Source organism: Opisthocomus hoazin, chromosome 10 (assembly GCF_030867145.1).
Source record: "Opisthocomus hoazin isolate bOpiHoa1 chromosome 10, bOpiHoa1.hap1, whole genome shotgun sequence".
Classification (NCBI taxonomy): Eukaryota; Metazoa; Chordata; class Aves; order Opisthocomiformes; family Opisthocomidae; genus Opisthocomus; species Opisthocomus hoazin.
In genome coordinates, this window is record NC_134423.1 from 30,164,050 (window position 1) to 30,185,297 (window position 21,248).

The 21,248-nt window shown below is 43.0% G+C and overlaps 1 protein-coding gene across 12 annotated transcripts in view; it reads right to left on the bottom strand.

Moving 5' to 3' along the window:
• Positions 1–21,248, bottom strand: part of MEGF11 (multiple EGF like domains 11) — a 283,040-nt gene that overhangs the window by 92,165 nt on the left and 169,627 nt on the right. For all 12 annotated transcript variants that reach the window (XM_075431918.1, XM_075431915.1, XM_075431925.1 and 9 more), the window contains 3 exons: positions 10,988–11,234; positions 9,193–9,313; positions 3,476–3,612 (listed from right to left, as the gene is read on the bottom strand). In XM_075431918.1, coding sequence (XP_075288033.1) covers positions 3,476–3,612; positions 9,193–9,313; positions 10,988–11,234 — 505 coding nt within the window. The remainder of the gene's footprint in view (positions 1–3,475; positions 3,613–9,192; positions 9,314–10,987; positions 11,235–21,248) is intronic.

Sequence of the window (21,248 nt, forward strand, 5' to 3'; positions counted from 1 at the left end):
TAGTTATGTTTCTTGTTTAATTTACATTGCTTTCTGCCTATCTGGGGAGATTCGTATTACAATATCCACTGAACTTTAATATGTACTATAATTATTTGGGTTGGGATAGGATAATATGGCTGTCACCTGTAGAATTAATGGAAGCAATTTCACAAAATATTAAACATAAGACAGCCTGTTTAACAGATTAACTTAGTACATACACCTACATTTTTTCCAGCTAAATTTCTTTCATAGAATAATGCTGAAAATTTTTTTAGGTTTTTCTGTTTGTTTGCTTTTGAAACAGTGATCACATTTATGTAGCACAGACAAATACTAAAAGCCATCCAAAATACACTAACCTGGCCACCGTCATTCTGTTGATAAAAGATACAGGTACAAACACAACAAGAGGATAAGTCTGCTCATACTGATATAACAAATATCACATTTATTCTGTTGAGAGTCAATCTTTAGGTTTAATGGCGATATGGAAAATAAAGCTAAAACAGGATGTTCACTTTTCCTGTCAGCCACTGAATTCTTAGATACCCCATCCTCAGCTTCTAACTGTCGTTCTGCTATTATTCCTTTCCAGGTTGCAAAACACACATTTACACGATGTATCCAGTCATTTTAGCAGAGCACAAAGCTGCCTGGAGTTATTAATAGTGCTTGACAATTTCCCAAACATTTAGTACAGTGCCACTTGCTGGAAAACAGGTAGGCAACAAAGTGTAGCAATTACACTTGCATAGACCTTCATGACCATTTCTTCTACACAAACATTTATCTAACTATATGTGATTATCTTCTGCACAAGAAAATGAGTGGTGGTATTATATAGTACTTACTGACAATTAAAAAAGAGGATAATAGATAAAGTGTCTTTACATTTTTATTGTTGTTATTCACAATATCTGTTATTATTATTACGAAAATTTCTTCATTGCTTTGTAAAATTTTAGAGAAAACACCATTCTGTTGTGCAGCAGCATTCTCCTGCTGTACATGCAATTATACTGTAACACTGCAAGAGTTGCATGAGAAAGTAAAATAGACTTTAAGGTAAAATGGTGCTGACGAATCTATCCCATTGTCCATGCTGTATGAACATGTAACTAAGAAAAGAAATTTCGAGTTCTTAAAGACCTTGTGCCTGCTCCTGCTGTCACTGAAATCAATGGGCACTCTACCATTAGCTAACTGTAGTTAACAGCAAGGCAAGGGTACGCGTGCCTGCTCAGAACAAACCGCTACCGGCACTGTGCTGTCCTAGCCCGAGTGAGGGGCAGAACTCCAGTTGGATATAATGGGCCTAAGGTTTCAATTCCCTTGTTGAAGGCTGATTGAAGGTTGATAGATAAACATGTTTTACGCTTCTGAGAGCCCGTGTGAACGGTGGGAATTTCTAGGCTAACACAGTTTTTCCCTGCTGCCAGAAAAGCTTTCTGAACTGTCCGTCTACCTAACTTTCTCCTGTTCTCATTCACCCTCCCGCACACCTGCATTTCTGCTCCTCTGCCTCTCCCTTCAGTGTCCATCTTCTGCTCCCCTGCTCCAGGCAGAGAGAGGTGAGCCTGGGTGCACGTCCACAACGCGACCTTCCCTCGGCTTCTTTTCCACCTCTTCCAACTGATCATGCCTTATTTTCTCCCTCCCTGCTTCTGTCTTCCCAAGCCACATCTCTGTGGAGTCCAAATCTCTCCCACTTTTCTCCAAGTACAGATCTGAAGAGCCCACGCTCCCTTTGCTCTAGGACAATTCTCGTGAACTCCGGTCAGGTCTGCCCTGTAGTGAGTGCCTCCTCTGCTCAGTTTCTCCCCGAGCTGCCTTCTCCAGCCCCTCTCTCAGGGCAACCAGCAGCAAAACCCTCTGCTTCTGACAGCAGGCAGGACTAGGTCTGCTGCTTTCTACTTGCCATCTCCTTTCCTCGTCCCCAACGGCCTTTCTCTACTAGGGAGTGCAAGTGTTGCCGTTCGGCAGCTCCGTTGCTGTTCTTTCCCTGCGCCACACGCCTGTAGCAGAGCCAGCTCTTCTGCTGCACATCCTCCCTCGCGGCTGGGGGCTGTGTTGGCAGCTGAGCAAAGAAGCTGGCTCAGCTGCAGGCTGCTGGCTGGGAGCTCCCGACAGCTCGAACGCTGTTGATTCACCAACAGCCAGAAACCGATCTAGGTCTGCAACAACCAAATGAGGAGACCCAGAGGCAGAGGGCCTCTGTCAGCCTTCTTGAACACGGCCAGGACTGGGGACAGCTTGTGTTTGAAGTGCGGCACCAGTGTTAGTGTCCAGGCTTCACAGCTTCTGCTTTTAGTGAAATTGTCTCAAAAAGGAGAGGAAGAGAAAGCTGAAGTTAGCAACAGTAATTATATGGTACCCTATGGCTGAAATCACTGTCTCCAGATGGAGAATGGGGGAAGAGAGGCACACTGATGCCTTCTCCACTAAATTAATTTGAAATAATTAGTATCTCTACCATATTCAACCACATGCAAATCCTGACATAATCTCCAGAGCCCCCTCCAATTACCGCTGCCGATAAACTGGAAACTAGGAACTTCCACACTTCATGGGAAAGAGCACAGCTTTCTGAACTGCAGCACAGTGTTGAAGGTCGGTCTGTTTGCGTGCTACAAAGACCTGCTGATTATACAATGAAGCAAGAAATAAGAAATTCCAATGAGCTTTGCTGCATAAAAGTATAATTGTAACATATGCCTGTGTACCGATACTAGCTTGTTCTAGCTAATAAAAAAAGGGAAGATATAAGAGAAAGGGCTTTAGCATAGCACACACTAGTGAGCTGTGCCCACGGTCTCTGGAAACCCCAGTGACACAGTCCAGCCCCCAGCGAAAATCACATGTGAAAGCTTGTTTGTCTGCAGCTTCCCCGCCACCCTCAGCTCTGCTGGCAGGATTAGCTGGAGGGCTAAGCCAAAACTTGTTACAATCCCGACCTGACTTTGCTGTGTAGTCATTTTGCTGAATCCATGACACCTTTGTAAAACAATATTATCATCTTCTCTGATCGATTTATGGGTGAAGGCTCTCATTAATAAATTTTGAGGATTTACCACCTTTTGTTGGTGTCTGAGATGGATCAGTGCTGCAGCAGCACGAAGGGGCTGAAGGAAACATTGAACTGCTGCATTGCTTACTCTTGAGGATATTAATTTGTAGAAATATAGTTAATTTACATATCTTGTAAACACGTAATGCTCTCTATTAAATTTATCACTGTAAATATCTAAATTAAATTTAATCCATTAAATTTTAAAAGTTATATTAAAAAGCCTCTGTAAATGGAGAGCATTGCCAATAAAAAGTAATAACATTGGCACATTTATAATGCTTGAATTGCTTCAGAAGGATGAACCTAATTGTAGCAATAGGAACGTAACACCATTTTTCAGACAGTAAGATTGTCCTAGAAGGGACATAAATATTGCCAATCCACGGCTACAAATACAGGCTCTGGGGTTTTGATTTTTACCTGTCTCCTATATAGCCAGCTGTACAGATGCATTGTCCTGTCACAGGATCACAGTGTCCTCCGTTGTGGCATGGACAGTCCTGGCTGCAGTTAATTCCAAATGTTCCAGGCGGACATGGCTGTGCACACACCAGCCCCTGGTAAGGTTGCAGAAAGAGCAATATTTCAGTCCACATTCATAATGCAATAAATTTCTATATGAAGCTTTGATATTTATTGTCCTTCTTGTTAAAACTAGATCTAAGTGTAGCAGCACTATTTTTTCTTTTTAACATGGGCTAAATCACAGATCACAGAATCACAGAATGGTCGGGTTGGCAGGGACCTCTGTGGGTCACCCAGCCCAACCCCCTGCCCAAGCAGGGTCGCCCAGAGCAGGCTGCAGAGGACCACGTCCAGGTGGGTCTTGAATATCTCCAGAGAAGGAGACTCCACAGCCTCCCTGGGCAGCCTGGGCCAGGGCTCCGTCACCCTCAGAGGGAAGAAGTTCTTCCTCCTGTTCAGCTGGAACTTCCTCTGCTTCAGTTTGTGCCCGTTGCCCCTTGTCCTGTCGCTGGGCACCACTGAAAAGAGTCTGGCCCCGTCCTCCTGACACCCACCCTTGAGATATTTATAAGCATATATTAGGTCCCCTCGCAGCCTTCTCTTCTTCAGGCTGAAATTCAGTCTCGAAATTCTGTTGCCAGCGTAAAGGCCTGTTTACCCTATCTCCAAAGGGATTTTTCTTGCCACTCTACTGTCACCGCTAATTCTCCTCTTTGGATCTCCCCCATAAACTGCAGCTGGGGTGGCAGGGTATTCACTGCCCCTTGAATAGACGCAGGGAGGCTTGGGAGAGGTTAAAGGCAACCAGAGAAGGTTACAAAACTGCATATGTGCTGGTGGGGTCTTCTGTGAAACAGAGAGTCAGAAAAGTTGTTGGGCCTACCCCGGGTAAGTGTCACAAAGTGAACAACTGGGAAGAGGAGACTGTTGGAAAGGCTGCTCTGGGATGATGAATTGCTGCTAGATGTGATAGCCTGTAATGATCTCTGTTCACACAGCTCACTTCATCCCTAGAACACCAAATCCAAGTGCTGGAGAAGTCCTCTACTACTCTTCATATCCTACCTACTCCATTCCCTCTACCCTCATCCAGCCCCCACACTCATCTCCTCAGCAGTACAGAATGGCATCTGCCAGTGCTTTGCCTAAGCCATGCAGGGGGCAGGATGGGAACAAGAGACTGGGGCAGTTGCAGAAAGCCACCAGTGATGACACAGAAGCAAACTAAATCTCCACACCAGCAGCGCAGCAGCCTTTGGCCAGAAGTGATTTTGCAATGGAAAACCTGCTTAATCCCTGAACGCTGGCTGGATGCATCATCCAGTATCCTCCCAGCTCCTTACCCCCAGTCTTGGAGACATGCTGCAGTCCCTGACCTGCCTCAAATCCTCCTCTTGATGGCTACCTCCATCCCCCATTTTATGCTCCAGCCCTCTGCTCTCCTGCCTCTTTATGCCAGTCCAGTCCCTTTTAGTGCTCTCCTTCATCTGGGCCCAAATCCCCATGTCTGAGCTGCTTCCTCCTTCCCCTCTCTGCTTAACCATCCCTGAAAGTGAAGAAAAGACGGACTGTCCTTCTTGGTTGTGCACTCTGGCACTGCTCATCAGGAAGAGCAATTGCTGGGCAAGCCTTGTTCCAGCTGTTCAGCCCCAAGGCAGAGAAGGCTTACCAGGGGTTGTGTCTTCGGAGAATTTATCTGCCAACTCAGGTGGTTTTCCCCCCAGGTACCACACGACGTCCCCCGCCAAGTATCGAGGCCTTACAAGGATTTCCTTAGACTGTCTTAGAAGTTGTATGAATGTTTTTTCATGTGAGAAAACATAACATCTGAGGCTGGCATCCAGCAGGGTAACTTCAGCCAAAACAAGTCTGGCAGTGCTGTGATCTGAAGATGGGCTCCTACAATGGAAAATGTTTGGCAACTGCAGCAAGTGGTGCTGCTGCCAGCGCCCTGCACAGTGCACAGTGTTTGACAGAAACGGTGCTTTTCTGTCCCTATTATTATTTAGTTTTAATCTCTCAGAAGTCTTATTTCCCTAACCAAGCCCCAGGGGCTCTGAGTTTTGAACAAGGCACATATTCAACAAAATTTATACAAAACTGAAGACAGGAACATAACGGCTGCTTTCAGTCCTTGGGGTTCTGCTCCACAGTTTGGAAAGTTTTGCAGTAACAACAACCTCCAAGTGGAGAGGCTGCTCTTCAGTGTAATCATAAAACAGATACTTCAAGCCTTTCCTAACCAGTGATAGGTGGCTCCTTGGCTGTAAAATGGACAGCTTGGCCTCAGTTCAAGAACATTCAGATTACAGTGCAAAAAAATCGTGTCTCTGGACTTGAGAAATACACAACACTATATATCTGAAAATGTAAGTATCCATTTATCTTGATAATAAATACTTTCTCTCTTCACATCTCAAAAGAAACAGGATTTCTATCAACAAATGATGAGAAAGCAATACTCTGTGATGCATCCTCCCAGAGCCAAGAGAAGCTTTAGGCACACTTTTTGCATTAATATGTACTAAGGGAATCCAAAACATCCTTCTCTGGAGGATCAAATGTCAGACCAACATTTCCTGCTGCTTACACATCTAATCAGTAAAGTTCACCCCATCAGCACCTTTTTTAAGGCCCTGATCTCATCAGCTTCTGCTTTTGACATTGTTTGCTATTTGTTACCGTTTTGTAGTATGGAAAAGATTTGTTTCCGCTCCTTTTTCTCACCCACCCTCATGTTTAAAATCCACAACAGAAAGAAAAATAGACAAAAATACAAATTATAGTTGCTTCATAAAGCCCAGAAGTGATGAGAAAGAAGTGATTAGCAGAATGTGTTGTAGGAACACGGCACCACGATGCAGAGCGTGGAGAGTGGAATCTCGGATGAAACAGGGTGTGTTGCCACTGACAAATGTTCTGTCATGTAAGGAAAGATTGCTGCTTTCTTGAGCAGAGAGATCTAGTCCTTCAAAAGTGTTTCAGAGAAGCACTGTCAATAGTAAATTTAACTGCTCTCCCCAATTCCTGAGACTGCTTGGAGAATTTAATACTGCAAATGAGAAAGATGTATAGAATTAAACCTGTAAATTGTTAATGAGGCCCTAAAGCAGCCACCCACTAACTCCCACAACCACAAAGACACAGAAGTGGAAAACTGTAGTATACTGGAAGCCACGTTTTGTTGGCTAGTTCAACAATACGTGCTGTTAGCCATCATTCTCATGGTGAAAAACCCACGGGACATTAAAATCTCACAGGACACAGCTCCTATAAGTTATCATGCTTCTGGGACAGTATGCACTGGGTGGGAGGAAGCAGGAGGAAAGAAATACTACAAGTAGTAAAAGAACCAGGCTTTAAAGATGGCAGATCCAAGGAAGAATCTAAGAACCCTAGAACTTCCTCCTGTTCAACTTCTTGCCTCCCCTTGCATATCCCACAGGCAACCAGGCCCCTAAGGGAGCCGAGCTGCAGTTAATAAACCTACCCTAGGAAAGGATAAAAGTCTCAGCTCATCCAGCAGCAACAAAATCCAAGTGGACTTGCACTTGTGTAAATCCAGGGAGAATTCTCTCCTTCCGACATGATGGTATATTCAATACATACGTGCAGTCTCAGGACTCAAAATCAGCAAGTAAAATTGCTGATGTCAAAGAAAGACTATCCATGGTGTGAAATAAAATGAATGCTGTCTAGCAATCCCATCTCGCGTGCTTGTTTACAGCCCACTCATGTCTCACTTCCCAAACCATTCCAACCACCAAGAGTTAAAAATATAGCAAGAAAACATATTTTTTCCTCTCTCTCTGTGTACTGAATTACCAGCTTTTCATTAAAACCCTGGAGAGACCCTTTATACCTAAAATCTCAACATTTACAAGCTGAGTGCTTTTACTTATAATTTCAGTTTCTTTCCCCAGAATACTTGATCTCTCTCTTCAATTTTCATTTATGCTGGTTCCAGACATCAATTGTTAACTCTAGGGTTTCTCTGGGGACAGAGCAGCCAGCAACACAGTTTTCAGGGAAGTCTCTTTGCACCACTAAAAATGCAGAGAAAAACTCCAAGCTGTAAGGAACGGGCAGAAGTGGGCCAGAATGCATGACCACAGCTCTGTGCTGTGGTTCTTCTTCGGGGTTTATGCTGCATCCTGAAAGACCTCTAAAAAATTCCTGCTCTATTCTGACATTCTTATATCTCTTTAGTGAATTTTTAACTTTGCACTAAAAGAGAAAACTCACAGAGAAGGAAGACTAAAAAAAAACAACTGAGATTCTCAGAAATATTGGATGCAGCAGGTATGGGGAGGTGAAAAAAATACCCTAAAAGTAATATTTTTATGTTAATCACTTTATTGATCACTGCTTAGTGGTAGTGCCAGAACGGACTGACAGATCCTCAAAAATATTTGAATTGTTTCCTTTATGCTTTAGCTCCAGTACTCTTTAGGAAAGACCCTTTTCTTTGCCTCCACTGAATGCCAGTTGAGGGTAAGGTGCCATATTCTTACCAAAGTTCCTGAAAAGTTTTGCCTGCTTTGTCATTTGAAATGGAGTAATACCATCCCCCACCTTTGCCAGGACTGCCAAGTTAGAGTAGGTCTAACTCTCCAGTTAGAGAGAGACCTTCCACAGACAGCTTCCACCAAAAATTACGGGCAGCAATGTTCTTCTCCCACGTTGCTGCCTGATAGCCACCAGAATCTCCTGGCTGGTAAAAGCAGCTGTGTGATCAAATGGAGGCAGCATTTGCTGTACTAATGTAAAGGAACACAAACACCTCTCTCAGCCCTTAAATGTTTCATCAGGTATAAGGTCCACATCAGAAGCCATAGTTGTATGATGATCTTCAGGGTCTTTCACATGTTAAAATAAAAAGTCACAGTACTTGTATGCATTAAAATTCAGCAAGGTTGCCAAGAGACTAATTGTCAGACACAGGAAAAATGCCAGGAAATTTAGTACAGCTAAGTGGTATGTAGGCCTGTGAGACTTGGCAAAGCCCAAGAGAGTTAATTATTGCATTATTGATAAAGTTGAGGACTTTAAAAAGGTTTGGCCTTGCTTTCTTGACACAAAGGATTAAAGGTTAGGGCAATTTGCTCTCTCCAGTGCAACCCCTGATGCAAGCAAATCTACTGCAATCAATGGGAGTTATGCTTGAGTAAGGACAGGACGCTGAGCTGGTCTCTGTGTCTTACATATAGCCCTGCTTTAATGACTGTCTGATCACTTTATTGCCCCGGCTTCTCCCTCTCCCTCTCTCCCGAAGGGGAAACAGGACAGTGCTTTTGACAATGCTGAGCTGAGCTGCGAGCTTTCTGTCCTGTGTGAGGGCAGTGTCTAAGGGTGCAGGGAATATTCCAAGGAACTGTAATTCAGAGACAATTTTTTTGTCTCTTCTCCCCTATAGAAGTGGAATGAGTAGTCACTGCTTGGTTTACTGTTGTTTGTTTAACTCTGAGATGGTAGCTACCAGTCGTAGATTGGTGGCCTGTCTAAGTGCTGTGCACACATAGCAAAGGCGGTCCTGGTTTCAGAAGTGTTAGAGCCTCACAACAAGAACTAGCAGATACGCATCACAAGCACACAGGGAAGGCATCTGCTGAGACAGTGAACAATTGATTTCCCACCTCTAAATGAGGGATGGGTATGAACAGACTACACACCATCCATCCAGGGGGACAGGAGCACTCTCCAGTGATGTGGTGGCAGACTCCCCCGTTCTGGCAAGGACAGCGCAATTCACACTGGGCTCCGTGGCTGCCTGGGGGACAGCGCTCTTCACAGCTTTGTGGAGAGAGAAGAAACAAAAACCAAAGAGATCATTTAAAAGAACTTAGAGGAAACAGTAAATGAGGAAAATCCACAACACAGGTCATCATGGGAGTCCTTCTCCAAATTATAAAACCTCAGTAAGCCTCAGCTGGTGTTACCAATAAGCCAAGATTTCTTTTATTTCTGCTGGGGTTATTTATGTGCCATGGATCCAGTCCTGCAAGGCTGATGCATGTGTGTAATCTTTATGCATGTATCAAATTCCACCCATCTCAACAGGACAACTCATATCCATTAAAACAGCCCAGGAAATTAAGAATTGTGGGATGAAGCCCTCAATGTGAATTACATGACATGGCAATAAAAGAAGCTGCAAATAGAATAAAAGGATGGGATTAAAATGCTTGAGTTTTCTCCAGTCACTACTGAATGTCAACAATTGCAGTATATAATAGACTGGCAAGAACTAAGCAACATCTAACGGTTATTTAAGCTCGCTGGGTCTCTCTCAGTACTCATGGGGGGCCAGTGTAAGGCTAGTCTCTACACTAACTAGCGTCTCCTGCATTTGCACATCGGTGCTTTTCAGCATCGCTTCTTTCTCTAATCCCAGGTTCTGAAACGACAGTAGGTTCTTCCCCTAACCGACTATCCTCTGAGGAGGATGTTCATACAGCATATCGGTGGCTGGCCCTGCAAGCACTTACTGCTGAGAAATGACATACTAATGTCATCTGGACCACTCCTAATAGCAAGCAGAGTCTTTAACAGTGAGTGCTTCCAGGTCTGAGGTCACAAATCTATGAGGAAATCAGGTTCTAAATAAAATATTTGAAAGGCATATCACTTATTTATGAGGCTTAATATTGTCTTTATTTTTTTACCTTCCCCCTTATGCAGGTCAACAAATAATATTAGACTGCAAAAGTGTTAAAGTCACCTGTAATAGATCTCCAACCAAATTCAGTGACTAAATTCTCTTTTCCCCTTAAATAATTTTGAAAAACATAATTACTTCTGAAACTACTGAAAGATCTCTAATGAGAACTGATGTTACACTGTGGGCAATTTTAAACAAGGAACTATTGCTTGCTGTCCTAAAATTAATATGCAGATTTTGTGATTCCTACTGGTAAACTTTCAGTGTGGTGGATGGGGATTTAGCTACATGATTCTCGTTAAAGTTAATAGGAGTCACACCGCTAAATCCCTGCTCACTATGCTAAAAATTTGCCCCCTAGATAGTAAGCCCATATAGTTAACAGTAATGCTTCTGCAGTTAGATTGAAAGTCAAATAAATCGGGGATGGTAAGTCCCATTTGATACTGCACTGGAGTGCTAATGAGTTGAATGTCCAATTGCTTATAAAAACTCAACTGTAATTTGGATTGTATTCACATACCAAAATTAGGAACAGGTACAGTTGTTGTACAAGCTGGAATATAGGATGGATTTTTAAGTTCACTTTAGCACTAAATTTTATTTTATTATGCAGACAGGTATAATTAGCAGTAAAAGAGATTTCCTTTATTTAGTCTCCCTGAAATATTGCTATTTGATTTCTACAAAAGAAAGTGTGTAATACAGAGATGGTGTAAATTCTGCCAGTTACTCATTGCACTAAAAGCGGTCAAAGCAAGGCTGTTGAGCGATGCAGAGTAAAATACACCTATCATTCAACTTACAATACCCCCGTGTATCCGGGAGCACAGTGACATTCTCCCGTTTTGTGGTCGCAGGTAGCCCCGTTGTGACACTGGCACTTCAGCTGGCAGCCCTTGCCGTAGCTCCCCGGGTCGCAGAGCTCTTCGCAGCGCCATCCTTGATACCCGTCCGCGCAGACGCAGGCGCCCGTGATGGGGTTGCAGAGGGCTTCGTTCTGACACTGGCAGCGGTTGCTGCAGTGGGGTCCCCAGTGATCGCTGTCGCAACCTGGAAAACACCCAGTCCTTTACCGAGATGTAGGGAAGTGCATCACAAGCGTATCACCTCAGCCTCTTGTGCCGAGGTTGGCAAGCAGGCAAGAGGCACTGTTATACCAGGAACTTTCTAAAGGGCCCTCAAACTTTCTGAAACTACCCCGCTGATCCGGCAACGTACTTCAGCATGCAAGGAGACAACAGCACTAGTTACATACCTAAATCTGAGGACTTGTTTAACACACTTATTGGATCAGGACCTAAATCTTTTAATATCCTGTTTCTTAGTGCTCTTAGATAGCTGGAAGGAATGAATTTATAGTGGAATTAGATGCAGAGGATCACATCCTGACTGCAGTGTAGCTAATGGCAGGTAGTATTGCCAAGCAAAGCCTGTAGATTTGATAATGTCATCAAATATGGTTTCGTTGCATGGTTCCCATAAGATAATAAATACAATAATCTAAAGAAGGTGTTCTCCTTTGGTGCTGTGTTTTGTTTTGTTTTCTTTTGTTCATTTTTTGCTGGAGTAAAGAGATGGTAGGGAAGAAAATAACCCTGGAGATGGGATTTCATAAGACTGACCAGGCTTAGGGATGAAGGTATGGAGTGTGTATGTCAGGTAATTTCTGTGCTAGTAACAGTATATACAAGCATTACACAAGGGCCCCAGACCCTATGGCCGGTGACACAGAGAGGAGGTTTCCTACGCAACGCTTTAAAGCACAGTGAGATCCCTTCACAGGACAACCCTGCCTGACCCCTTCTCCTTGTTTGTGGACCCTACGCAGGATGAGAGCGGGGAGTCAGCATTACATGCACAGCTTAAATCTGATTTCGCTATAGAAACAGCAATTAGTACCTGCAAAACACCCGCTTAGTATGTATGCGTACTAAACAGACACCTCCAAGCAAACACCCAGAGGTTAGGGTTTCCTCAGTAAATGGTCAGCAGAGAAACAAGGATTTCTTCCATAGTCCTACCCCCCACTTAGTGGCCTTTCAATATAGGTATGCTGAGAGTGAAGAAAACCATCGTTCTATTCAGAATAGAGTTGCTGGCAAAATCCCTAGTAAAGACACAGTTACAGATCATTTTCCGGGTACAGTTCGTCGTGTTCAGAGAGGTAGCTTCAATTACACCAACAACTCTTCTGCTAGTGTAAAATCCACTGCCACGCAGGCAACGAGAGCGTAATCCCAGCAACAGAGCTGTCTTCACAAACGCTTTTACACGCAAACATGTAAACCAGTCCCCAGGTAACACTCGCTGCTTCGCAGGCCTGGATCTCTGTTTCCAGACTCAGCAAGGTAAAACCCACTTAAGCCTGATGCTCTTGCCCTAGAAATTTCGTAGCCCTTCCCTTCTAAGGTACATGGCTATAAACCCACAGTGGACAACTATACCCATCAGTTAATTTTGGCAATCTTTGTGTGTACTTCTTCTTGAGAAGCAGGACACTCACTGGTCAGCCTGAGGAGATTCAGCAGAAAAAGAAGAGAGATGTTACTCAAGTCCCACTGATGATTACCAATTTCCAAACTTGTGTTTCTTGGGCATCAGTGTAAAAGGCCAAAGCAAACCCATGTGAAGACAATTCCAGAGTCACCAAAAGGATCTGCAAGTCTGGCAAGACACACGTGCGGAGAGATGGTTCCACGTCCCGCAGAAAGCGGAGCATGTAACATACCCCTGTGCATAATCCTGCTCGTGCCTTACACAAGGTATTTTATTGCTTTGCCTCATTTTTCCCACAGCTGTGAGCAGGGATGATAGTTCCTCACTAACACCGCTGGGAGCCGGGCAAACAAAATCTTACTCTTTATAAGTCTTAAATTATTACTGAGAATCTGTGGAAAGAGATGATCTATCTTTATTTCACATAGACACTAGCTAAGACTCTGTAAGCCTTCTGGGGCGGGGAGCAAATCTGCTGGAGCTGATGGAGTTTCCCAGCAATTTCTGTTCCAGAAACACTGATTTGTTTCAGCAGAACTTGAATATCAAGGGATGCAGTTCTGCACCTCCACAAAAGGTACAAATCTGAGCCACACAAGCATAACCAACAGCTCTTTGCATGGCGAAGTGGAATGCAGGAATCAAACTGAACCCTGCCTGCTTCAGGGACTTCATTCCTACCTAACCACACCTCACATTAAAGCCCTGACTGCCAGACTGTGGGTTGCTTTGGGCTGATATAATTCCAGCTGCAACTAATTTGTTTAATATGAATAAATAACACTCATTAGAAGATGTGACTTATATCCTTGGTCTTCCATGTCTCAGGTGAGTGCTCCAGTCATCAGATTTCTCTGCTTGGTTTGTGTTTTTCACTTTGAAAGCAAGTGAAGGAGAAAGCAAACCTTTTATGGGAAGGGAAAACCATTTGCCATCGTCAGCTCGCGCATCGTCTTTCACATTTACAGTGTCTGCCCCGAACACAACTCCTGTTATGTAAATCATTCTTATCTGAACACTTATTTACTATTTACATTTGGTCACATGCTTGCTTTCTCCCTGTACCAAATTGCACTCCACAATCTCACCAGAGGGAAGAGCAAAACACTGAAGTGAAGAGCAGAAATTCCTCTGACTGGTTGTAAAATCATAGAAAAAAAAATCCGGATAATAAAAGAAGTCTGCAGTGACCAGAAAACCAGCTGGCAGTTAGACAGATTTTTCCAAAGGCTTCTAAGTACAAGGCACCAGTGAGCACACATTGTAACGTTCAGTATGTTTAGCCCAAAGTAGCTAGCCAAAATGTTTTAATTATCTATGAAATAAAGCAGCTTGGAATACCAGATAGCTACTAAGAATGTGAATTTCATGGGGATTTATTAGGAAGAGAACATAAAAATGAGGATTAAAGTACATCTGAGTGCTCATGGAAGGCACAGAAAAAAACAGAATTACAAAAAGATGGAGCTTGTACCGTGTCTCATTTACAATGCCTGATACAGCCTTTGCACTTGTTAGGCTCCTTCTCATGTTCCTAAAACTACTAGCAGGTTTTGACCACAGTGCTCTAAATGGTTTGAAACCCAAGTAATAGTATGTGTGTATAACCAAGGTGAACATCCTTTGTGTCTCTAGTGACAGGATCATATATACACGTTGACAAGTTGGGCTCTTCTAGATTTAAGTCTTCACCTCCGATGGTAAAGATTTTCTGCTTTTAGCTGTCAGTTCAAGCCCTGTATATGTCACAATGAGCAGAGCCATTTCATGCAGTATCAATTCATCCACTGCTTATTAATTGCAAAGGGAATTGAATGAAATTCGTTGGCATCATGTTAGTGCAAAATTTGTGATATTGAAATATCATTCTCACCTGATTCTACATTGCAGTAATCTCACACGAAAATAAGATCTTTGTTGCTAAGTTCATCAATTTCTCTCAGTTTTCTTTTCCCCTTTCCTTGAAGTCCCACATTGCAGTGACAGACTGCGGAGATGCAAGTAAATTCTTTACCTGTATGTTTTCACTGGGACATTATGTGATACTTCTATTGTGAATCATAGATCTGAACTGTAGTAACTTCTGTACCTTTACAAAGCTAGGCAGATACAGAGATGCTAAGCTAAATCCAAGTACTTATTCACACAAGTAATTCCACTGAGCTCAGCTGAATCACTCGTGTGTGAGACTGCTCAAGTGCATAACTATCTATGGGATTGGGGTCCAGTAGTTCCAGCTAGAAAATTAAAAAAATAGAAGAAACGAAAAATTTCAGCAACCAAGACACATTTGTTCTATATATATCAGCATGGCAAACCCTAGCTGGTGTGTGGCAGCGATTCCCGTTTCTGAGATACAGGGCAAAGCAGCCTGAGAGCCACAGCCGCCCGCTGCACTTCAGGATTGCCAGCACCACTTCTGCTATGGGCACAGAGAGGCCATTTCAAACTACAGCCCAAGCCTAGCACAGTCTGATCCTGCTCTTTCTGGTAGCCTCTATGTGTTACCATAATAGAGATAAATAATAATAGCAACAACATGTGAACAGAAAGCTGATTAAAGCTTACACAAGAGCTACACTGTAAATGCATATGCCATTAAAAATGTCAGAATGATACAGAGACCTTAACTATACCATCAATAAGAAAAGCAACCTGAGAGTGGTGATGTCAGGGAGGTACAAATGCTCCCTTTAGACCGCATGTGTGGACGTCAATACCGTGAGAGATGAGTCTGAAATCGCTAGCGATCTCTTGGGAGATGCTACATTACAGGGAGCTGCCAGATTTCAGGTCACATGCTAACATTCCCTGGCAAACGTGCTAACTTACTCACTTTTTCTCCTTCGAAAACATGACTAGAGATTAATTGCCACCAATAAAAATGAATATAACTCTGTAAAGGATGATGCTGGGTGCCTAAGCATAATTACAGTTGTCTGCATTCCGTAGTATGACAGGTGAAAGATTCATCCCTCCGCGGAAAGCTTGCTCAATACAGCAAAAGTGTTTTCTTCCTCTCTGCATCCCTACCCCCACCTTGAAGCCTCAGTGGCTTGTTGAAGTGAGGGCTAATTACAGCAGGCTCTGCATATCTGCCGCTACAGCCGTGCGTGAGACCCTGTTACCAGCTCCGTCCTGTGAAATGCACAACGAGGACACACGGGCAGCGCTGCTTCTCTCCCAAATGGCTGGTTTCCCCTCTAGGAACGATTCGTGGGTTGATGTGTGCTGGCTCAGTAGAGCTGCCCAGTATTTAGTGCAGCAGCACAAGTAGGACAACGATGAAGCAAACAGACAAGTTTGAAAATTTAGCAGATAAATAAAAGGACTCCCAAGGAAGAAATGCCATTTATCAGGTGACTTCTCCCAACAAGACAGGGTCGAAAGTGCTCTTCCAGTGCTTTTCCGTAACTGCAAAGACAGACTATTAATACGAAAACAGCATCTTCTATCGCAGCAGCACCAGAATCTGTGGTCTTAAGGTCTAAGTTTATTTTGTTCTCGTTGGCATAAGCCTGCATGTGTCTCCTTTTATACCTAGTGACCAGTCCTGTATTGCAGGTGTGCAGAATCAGTGGGACATTCAGAAACATTCCACAGCAGGCACAGCCAAAAAAAATCAAGTGGTTGCTTTTCTTAGCCTAAGGACTCAGGACCGCGTTTGGCTGATGGTGATCTTCAGTTAATTCACGCTCTAAAGGAACTTGCTGCAAACTTGCTAAAGCAAGAATGGAGCTGACAGTCACTAATCAATTCTGGATTATTCTGGAATATTCTGGAGTATCTCCAAAATCCATTTGAAACCTTTAAACTATATACTAGCCTTTAAAAAATGCAAACAGGAAATAAAATTAACTTACTAAATCTAGGAGGACATATTTTAAGACAGAGTATTTTAGGATTTATTTTGAAATTAGGGCTAGATTCTCCCTTTAATATAACTGTACTGCTGTACAATGATTATACGCATACCAATTAAGGTGAAATGCAGCCTGAACTCTGGGTAGTTTTTTTGGTTTTGGTCTAATTCAGTTTTGGAATCTGACTGGGTTTTAAATGGTTGGCCCAGCTAATGCAAAGCAGCAAAAGAAATGGCAAAAGCTAAAACACGTGCCCGGATGTAGTGAATAAAAATTTAAAATAATCAATTAGCTTTTTATTCCCTGCACTTAGCCCAATAGAAAAATTATGGTCCCTGTACTGAGCTGATATCTATTCACCATACAAACATGATTCATTTTGCACAGTTCAGCACCTTTGGAAACAGAAGCCAAGCCTGCAATAGGTCTGAAACAAGGTCCACGAAGAGGGAATCCCCTTACAATGACAGTTCACACCGCTCCGTGTTTGGCTCTGAGCAGCGCGGAGTCCCTCACGTGCTGGCACTGCAGGTGATACCAACACACTTCTCAAGGCACGAGCCAGTACAACGAAAAATCACTCGCTGATCTGCTTGATTCTAAACCAAAAGGACTGCTTGTCTTGTAAAGCTGTTTACCCTTGGAATTTCTAGCACACGTTGATGGATCATGGCTGTCCTCAAAGTAACCCAGATTTTCAGAAATTCCCTTCAAAAATGTTCTTACAAATGCTCAGAGACCAGCATTCCGATTCTGCGATTTCAGAGTGAGGAAACCTCCTCCATACAACAGCCACACCAGCGGGTACAGGCAGATTAGTCCGCTTTGCTCAAAACGAAGCTGATTTTCTGCTTCATAACTGTGTCAAGATACCGATAATCTACAATGCGACACGTCTTGCTCAAGTCGAGAGCGGTCCTATCTGCCAAAGCAACAAATAGGTTGGATTTCTGTAAATAAACACTTTCTTGAGGGGCAATGAAATTAACAATAGGTTTTAATAAATAATCCTGCTCCAAATACAACTGAGATTATCTGAACTGTGTCACAGTCAAGGTAGTTGGTAGCATTGTTCATTTTCCACCGCAAGATGCTTTGTCCAGTCCCTGACAACTACTCCGTCATGTAGAATTTACCATCTCCAGTTTCAGCTTCAGGCTCACTCAGACTGCCAGTTTGAGGAACAGAGGAAAGGGAATTTCAGCTTAAATCAGTAAGCTAAAGCAGTAGGTTTTGCTTGTTAAAGTACATTTTTATATCCTTTTCACTGACAAGCTGGGACTCCTTCCATGTACAGGCAGTATCTTGGAATCTGACAGAGCACTGCCCCATACCCACGGGTGTGCTCATGTGTCCCCAGTGAAAATCCATCTATACCTGATCAAACTATAAAACACGCAATTCGCAGACACTCAGTGCCACCTCCGGGTAATTCATTACCCAGATTCCTCAAAGAGTTCATCTGTATTAAAAGCAATCAGCAATTAAAGGCTTCAGGGGCTTAGCAGGACTCCTCTTAGAATTGCTCCTAGTAGCAGCCACGGGCCACTGGCTGTTTAATCTCCGTGTAGTAAGTGGTCCACGGAGAGGGTGACAGCCTTCTACTCTTAGTCCATTACCCACGTGTCAGAGGCTTGTTCTGGTCCATGCTGATGAACCGTCTGTATATCAGCTCAATGACATTTTTGAAGGGATTTTTCATATTCTCCATTTGCTTTTTAAGGAAAAACAAACAAACCAGGGAACATCACACATAAATAAAGCATTTGACTTACAAAGCCGGTGTCAAAAAAAAAAAGAAAATGTCAGATTAAAGGTTGGTAGTCCAGCAGTAATTCAGTGCTTGAGCCTATGAATTACGATATTCTCTTTAATTACGTGGGCACAGGCTACCGTTTACATGCCCTGGCATTTTCTGTCTTCTGAGCTTGCAGCTTTGCAGCCTTAAGGTTCCTAAACATGGGTTTCTGTGCAACGGTGTATGCACCAGCATTTTTATCTCCAGTGCAGGACTTTCAGTCACAGCATACGCAACTATAATGAAGAAAATGCCATCTTCATGTTGATGTCTCTAAGACTGCCCAGAGAATGTATTTTGCATATGTAAATATGCATTTGTCAAACTATCCACGCAAGTGGCAAAAACCTGAGGTCAGTCTGAGGCTGGAAGAACTTGCAGTCAGTCTCCTTTCCAAGTTTATAGATCAGTCTTCATCAGATAGAAAGGAAAAGATGGGAAGGGAACATCAGCCAATTTCTTTCCAAAATGGATACATTATTACTCACGGGAGGAAATTAATCTAATTTTGTGTTTGTTTGCTTTTTTTCTTAGAGACAGGAGAACAGCTTTTCATCCTTCAAGAAAGATTGTACTGATTCTCTCTGAAGTTCATTGTCTGAATCAGATAAGAAACATGTGGCTGCTACAGGTCATGATTTAATCTCGGATGATGATCTCATTAGTCATTGACTCTCCAACATGTGGTACCTAATTCAATCGCAGCGCTTTAGAGACCCTGCAGTTTATTTAGTATCCTCCGAGGAAACATTTTCCTTCCAAAGTAATCCTTGTTTAAAGAACGTTCCTACAGCATTCTGTAGAATGCTTAGAACAGTTACCTAGTGGTACATTTTTATTTTGGGTAAATGAAAACCAAATCACTCTGACTCAAAGAAAAGTTGAGTATTTGGATGTCAGGCTCATCAAATCTCATAATGAACTCAATATATTTTGGAAGCAGCAAAATGGGAGAAACAACTTCTACTCCTGACAGATATCAAAGTGTTGTGTTTTCAGAATTTCCATCATGAGCTGTTTTGACAGAAGCTTCAAAAGAAGTGAAAATTAGAACACACAAAAAAGTCTAAGAATATTTCCGATTTCTTTCTGTAGAAATTACTGCTCAGTTTAATGAGCCTTTAACTCTACTGACACTCTAGATGGTACAAGGAGTTTAAAATCATGAAACGCTTCATAAGGGAGCGACAACATTCTATACAACACTGGCGGCTTGTCTTCTCATTACGATTTTTTTAGAGAAGATGCTGCATTCTTTAAAATGTTTTTTTAGTGTCATATTAATGGGAGGCAAAGTCTGTTCTTTAATTAGAATTTTACTGTGGTGAATTAAAAAATACATGGGCAGAGTATCAAGAGTCTAATAAAACTAAATGAAGACACTATCTCTCCTCTGTATGAAACCCAGCAGTCTTTGCTCTGGCAAAACTTCCATCAATACTTCTTTATTATTGTCTAGGACAGGATTGCAATAACAAGAACTGCAAGTAACATACTTCCAAATTCTGTCTTCCAACTGGGTAAAACATTCTCTCGACATCTATAATGGACTTTAGATGTTTTCATTGACTATATCACGAAATTTTCCTGTAATGCCTCTGCAAAGAAGTGCTACCAGTTTTGCCTGCAAGAAGGTGTAGAAACACATTTGGATACGCCTGAAACACGGCAGGACAGGTATAGAGGAAAGGATCAAGCATGCTTCAACACAAACAAGCGTTGGCGAGGCCACCAGAGGGGCTCAGGAGTGACGGCAGCAGCATTGTTTTAAGGAGATTCAGAGAAAACTACGCAGAAATAGAGAGAGGCCTTTGTCAAGGTCCTATGCAGCCTGCTGTAGGTGACCCTGCTTCAGCAGGAGGGTTGGACTAGATGACCCACAGAGGTCCCTTCCAACCCCTACTATTCTGTGATTCTGTGATTCCGTCATTGGAGATTAGGACCTGTTGATACAACATCTGTGCCTGGCGTGAACCAGTCCAAAGGCTTCTAAAAAGCTATGTGCAAGTATCTACCTATGGCTACTTGCTATTCTAAATAGTGCATGGTCTTTAGCTGAGTGCTTAGCAAGGCAGAAAGAAGCCCTCTTCCCCTTCTCAGTTCATAAATGCCACTTGACCCTGACACAGTTTAGAGGAGATCCATAGGGCCAGTCCAGCAACTGCAGTAGGCTGTCTGTGCTGGATGCCCTTCGGCTGCATCCTCACCAAGCTCCCCACAACTGGGCAGGAGAACATTGTCCATCCCCCGCGGAATCTACCATGCTGACAGTAATCTGATCTGACCACTGCAGGCACCTTTCCACCCTCCGTGACTGCAGAGTGGTGTTAACTGCACAGGATCGAGTGGGATCAACCCCATTTGGCAAAGCTCTCTGGGAGATGTGCTCAGCTCTTTATATTTCATAACACATAAACTGAGCATCGGAAGGTCACCCTGCTGATGTTTTGCCAGATATGCAATATACCTTTATCTGCAGTTAAAGCAGTGCTGAAAGAAGAAAAGCTTCTTGTCGCTAAAACAGCAAGCGTTACAGAGCATGTTTCTTCTCATCCCCACTCACACGCGGGGGTGTATGTGTCCCTTCAACTTCGACTGGGTAGGTCACCATGCAAATGACATGAGCAAAAAGACCGGTCGAGCAGTGGATCAAATGGCACTATCAAGAGAAGCGCATGGAAGGAATGCTACAGCTAGCTAGGCAGCTTCAAATTATGCCATAAAGATTCACCTTCAAAGCAACGTGTAAGTACATCCCTCACGCATAATATAACACAGTACTGACTCATCAGTCATTTTTAAGGTGGTCAATAAGCAATTTATTTTATTGCATTGATACTGAACCCTAAAGTAAACACTGTGGATTGAGGTACTTGGTTTTATTTCCAGCAGTGTAGCTGTAGAGTA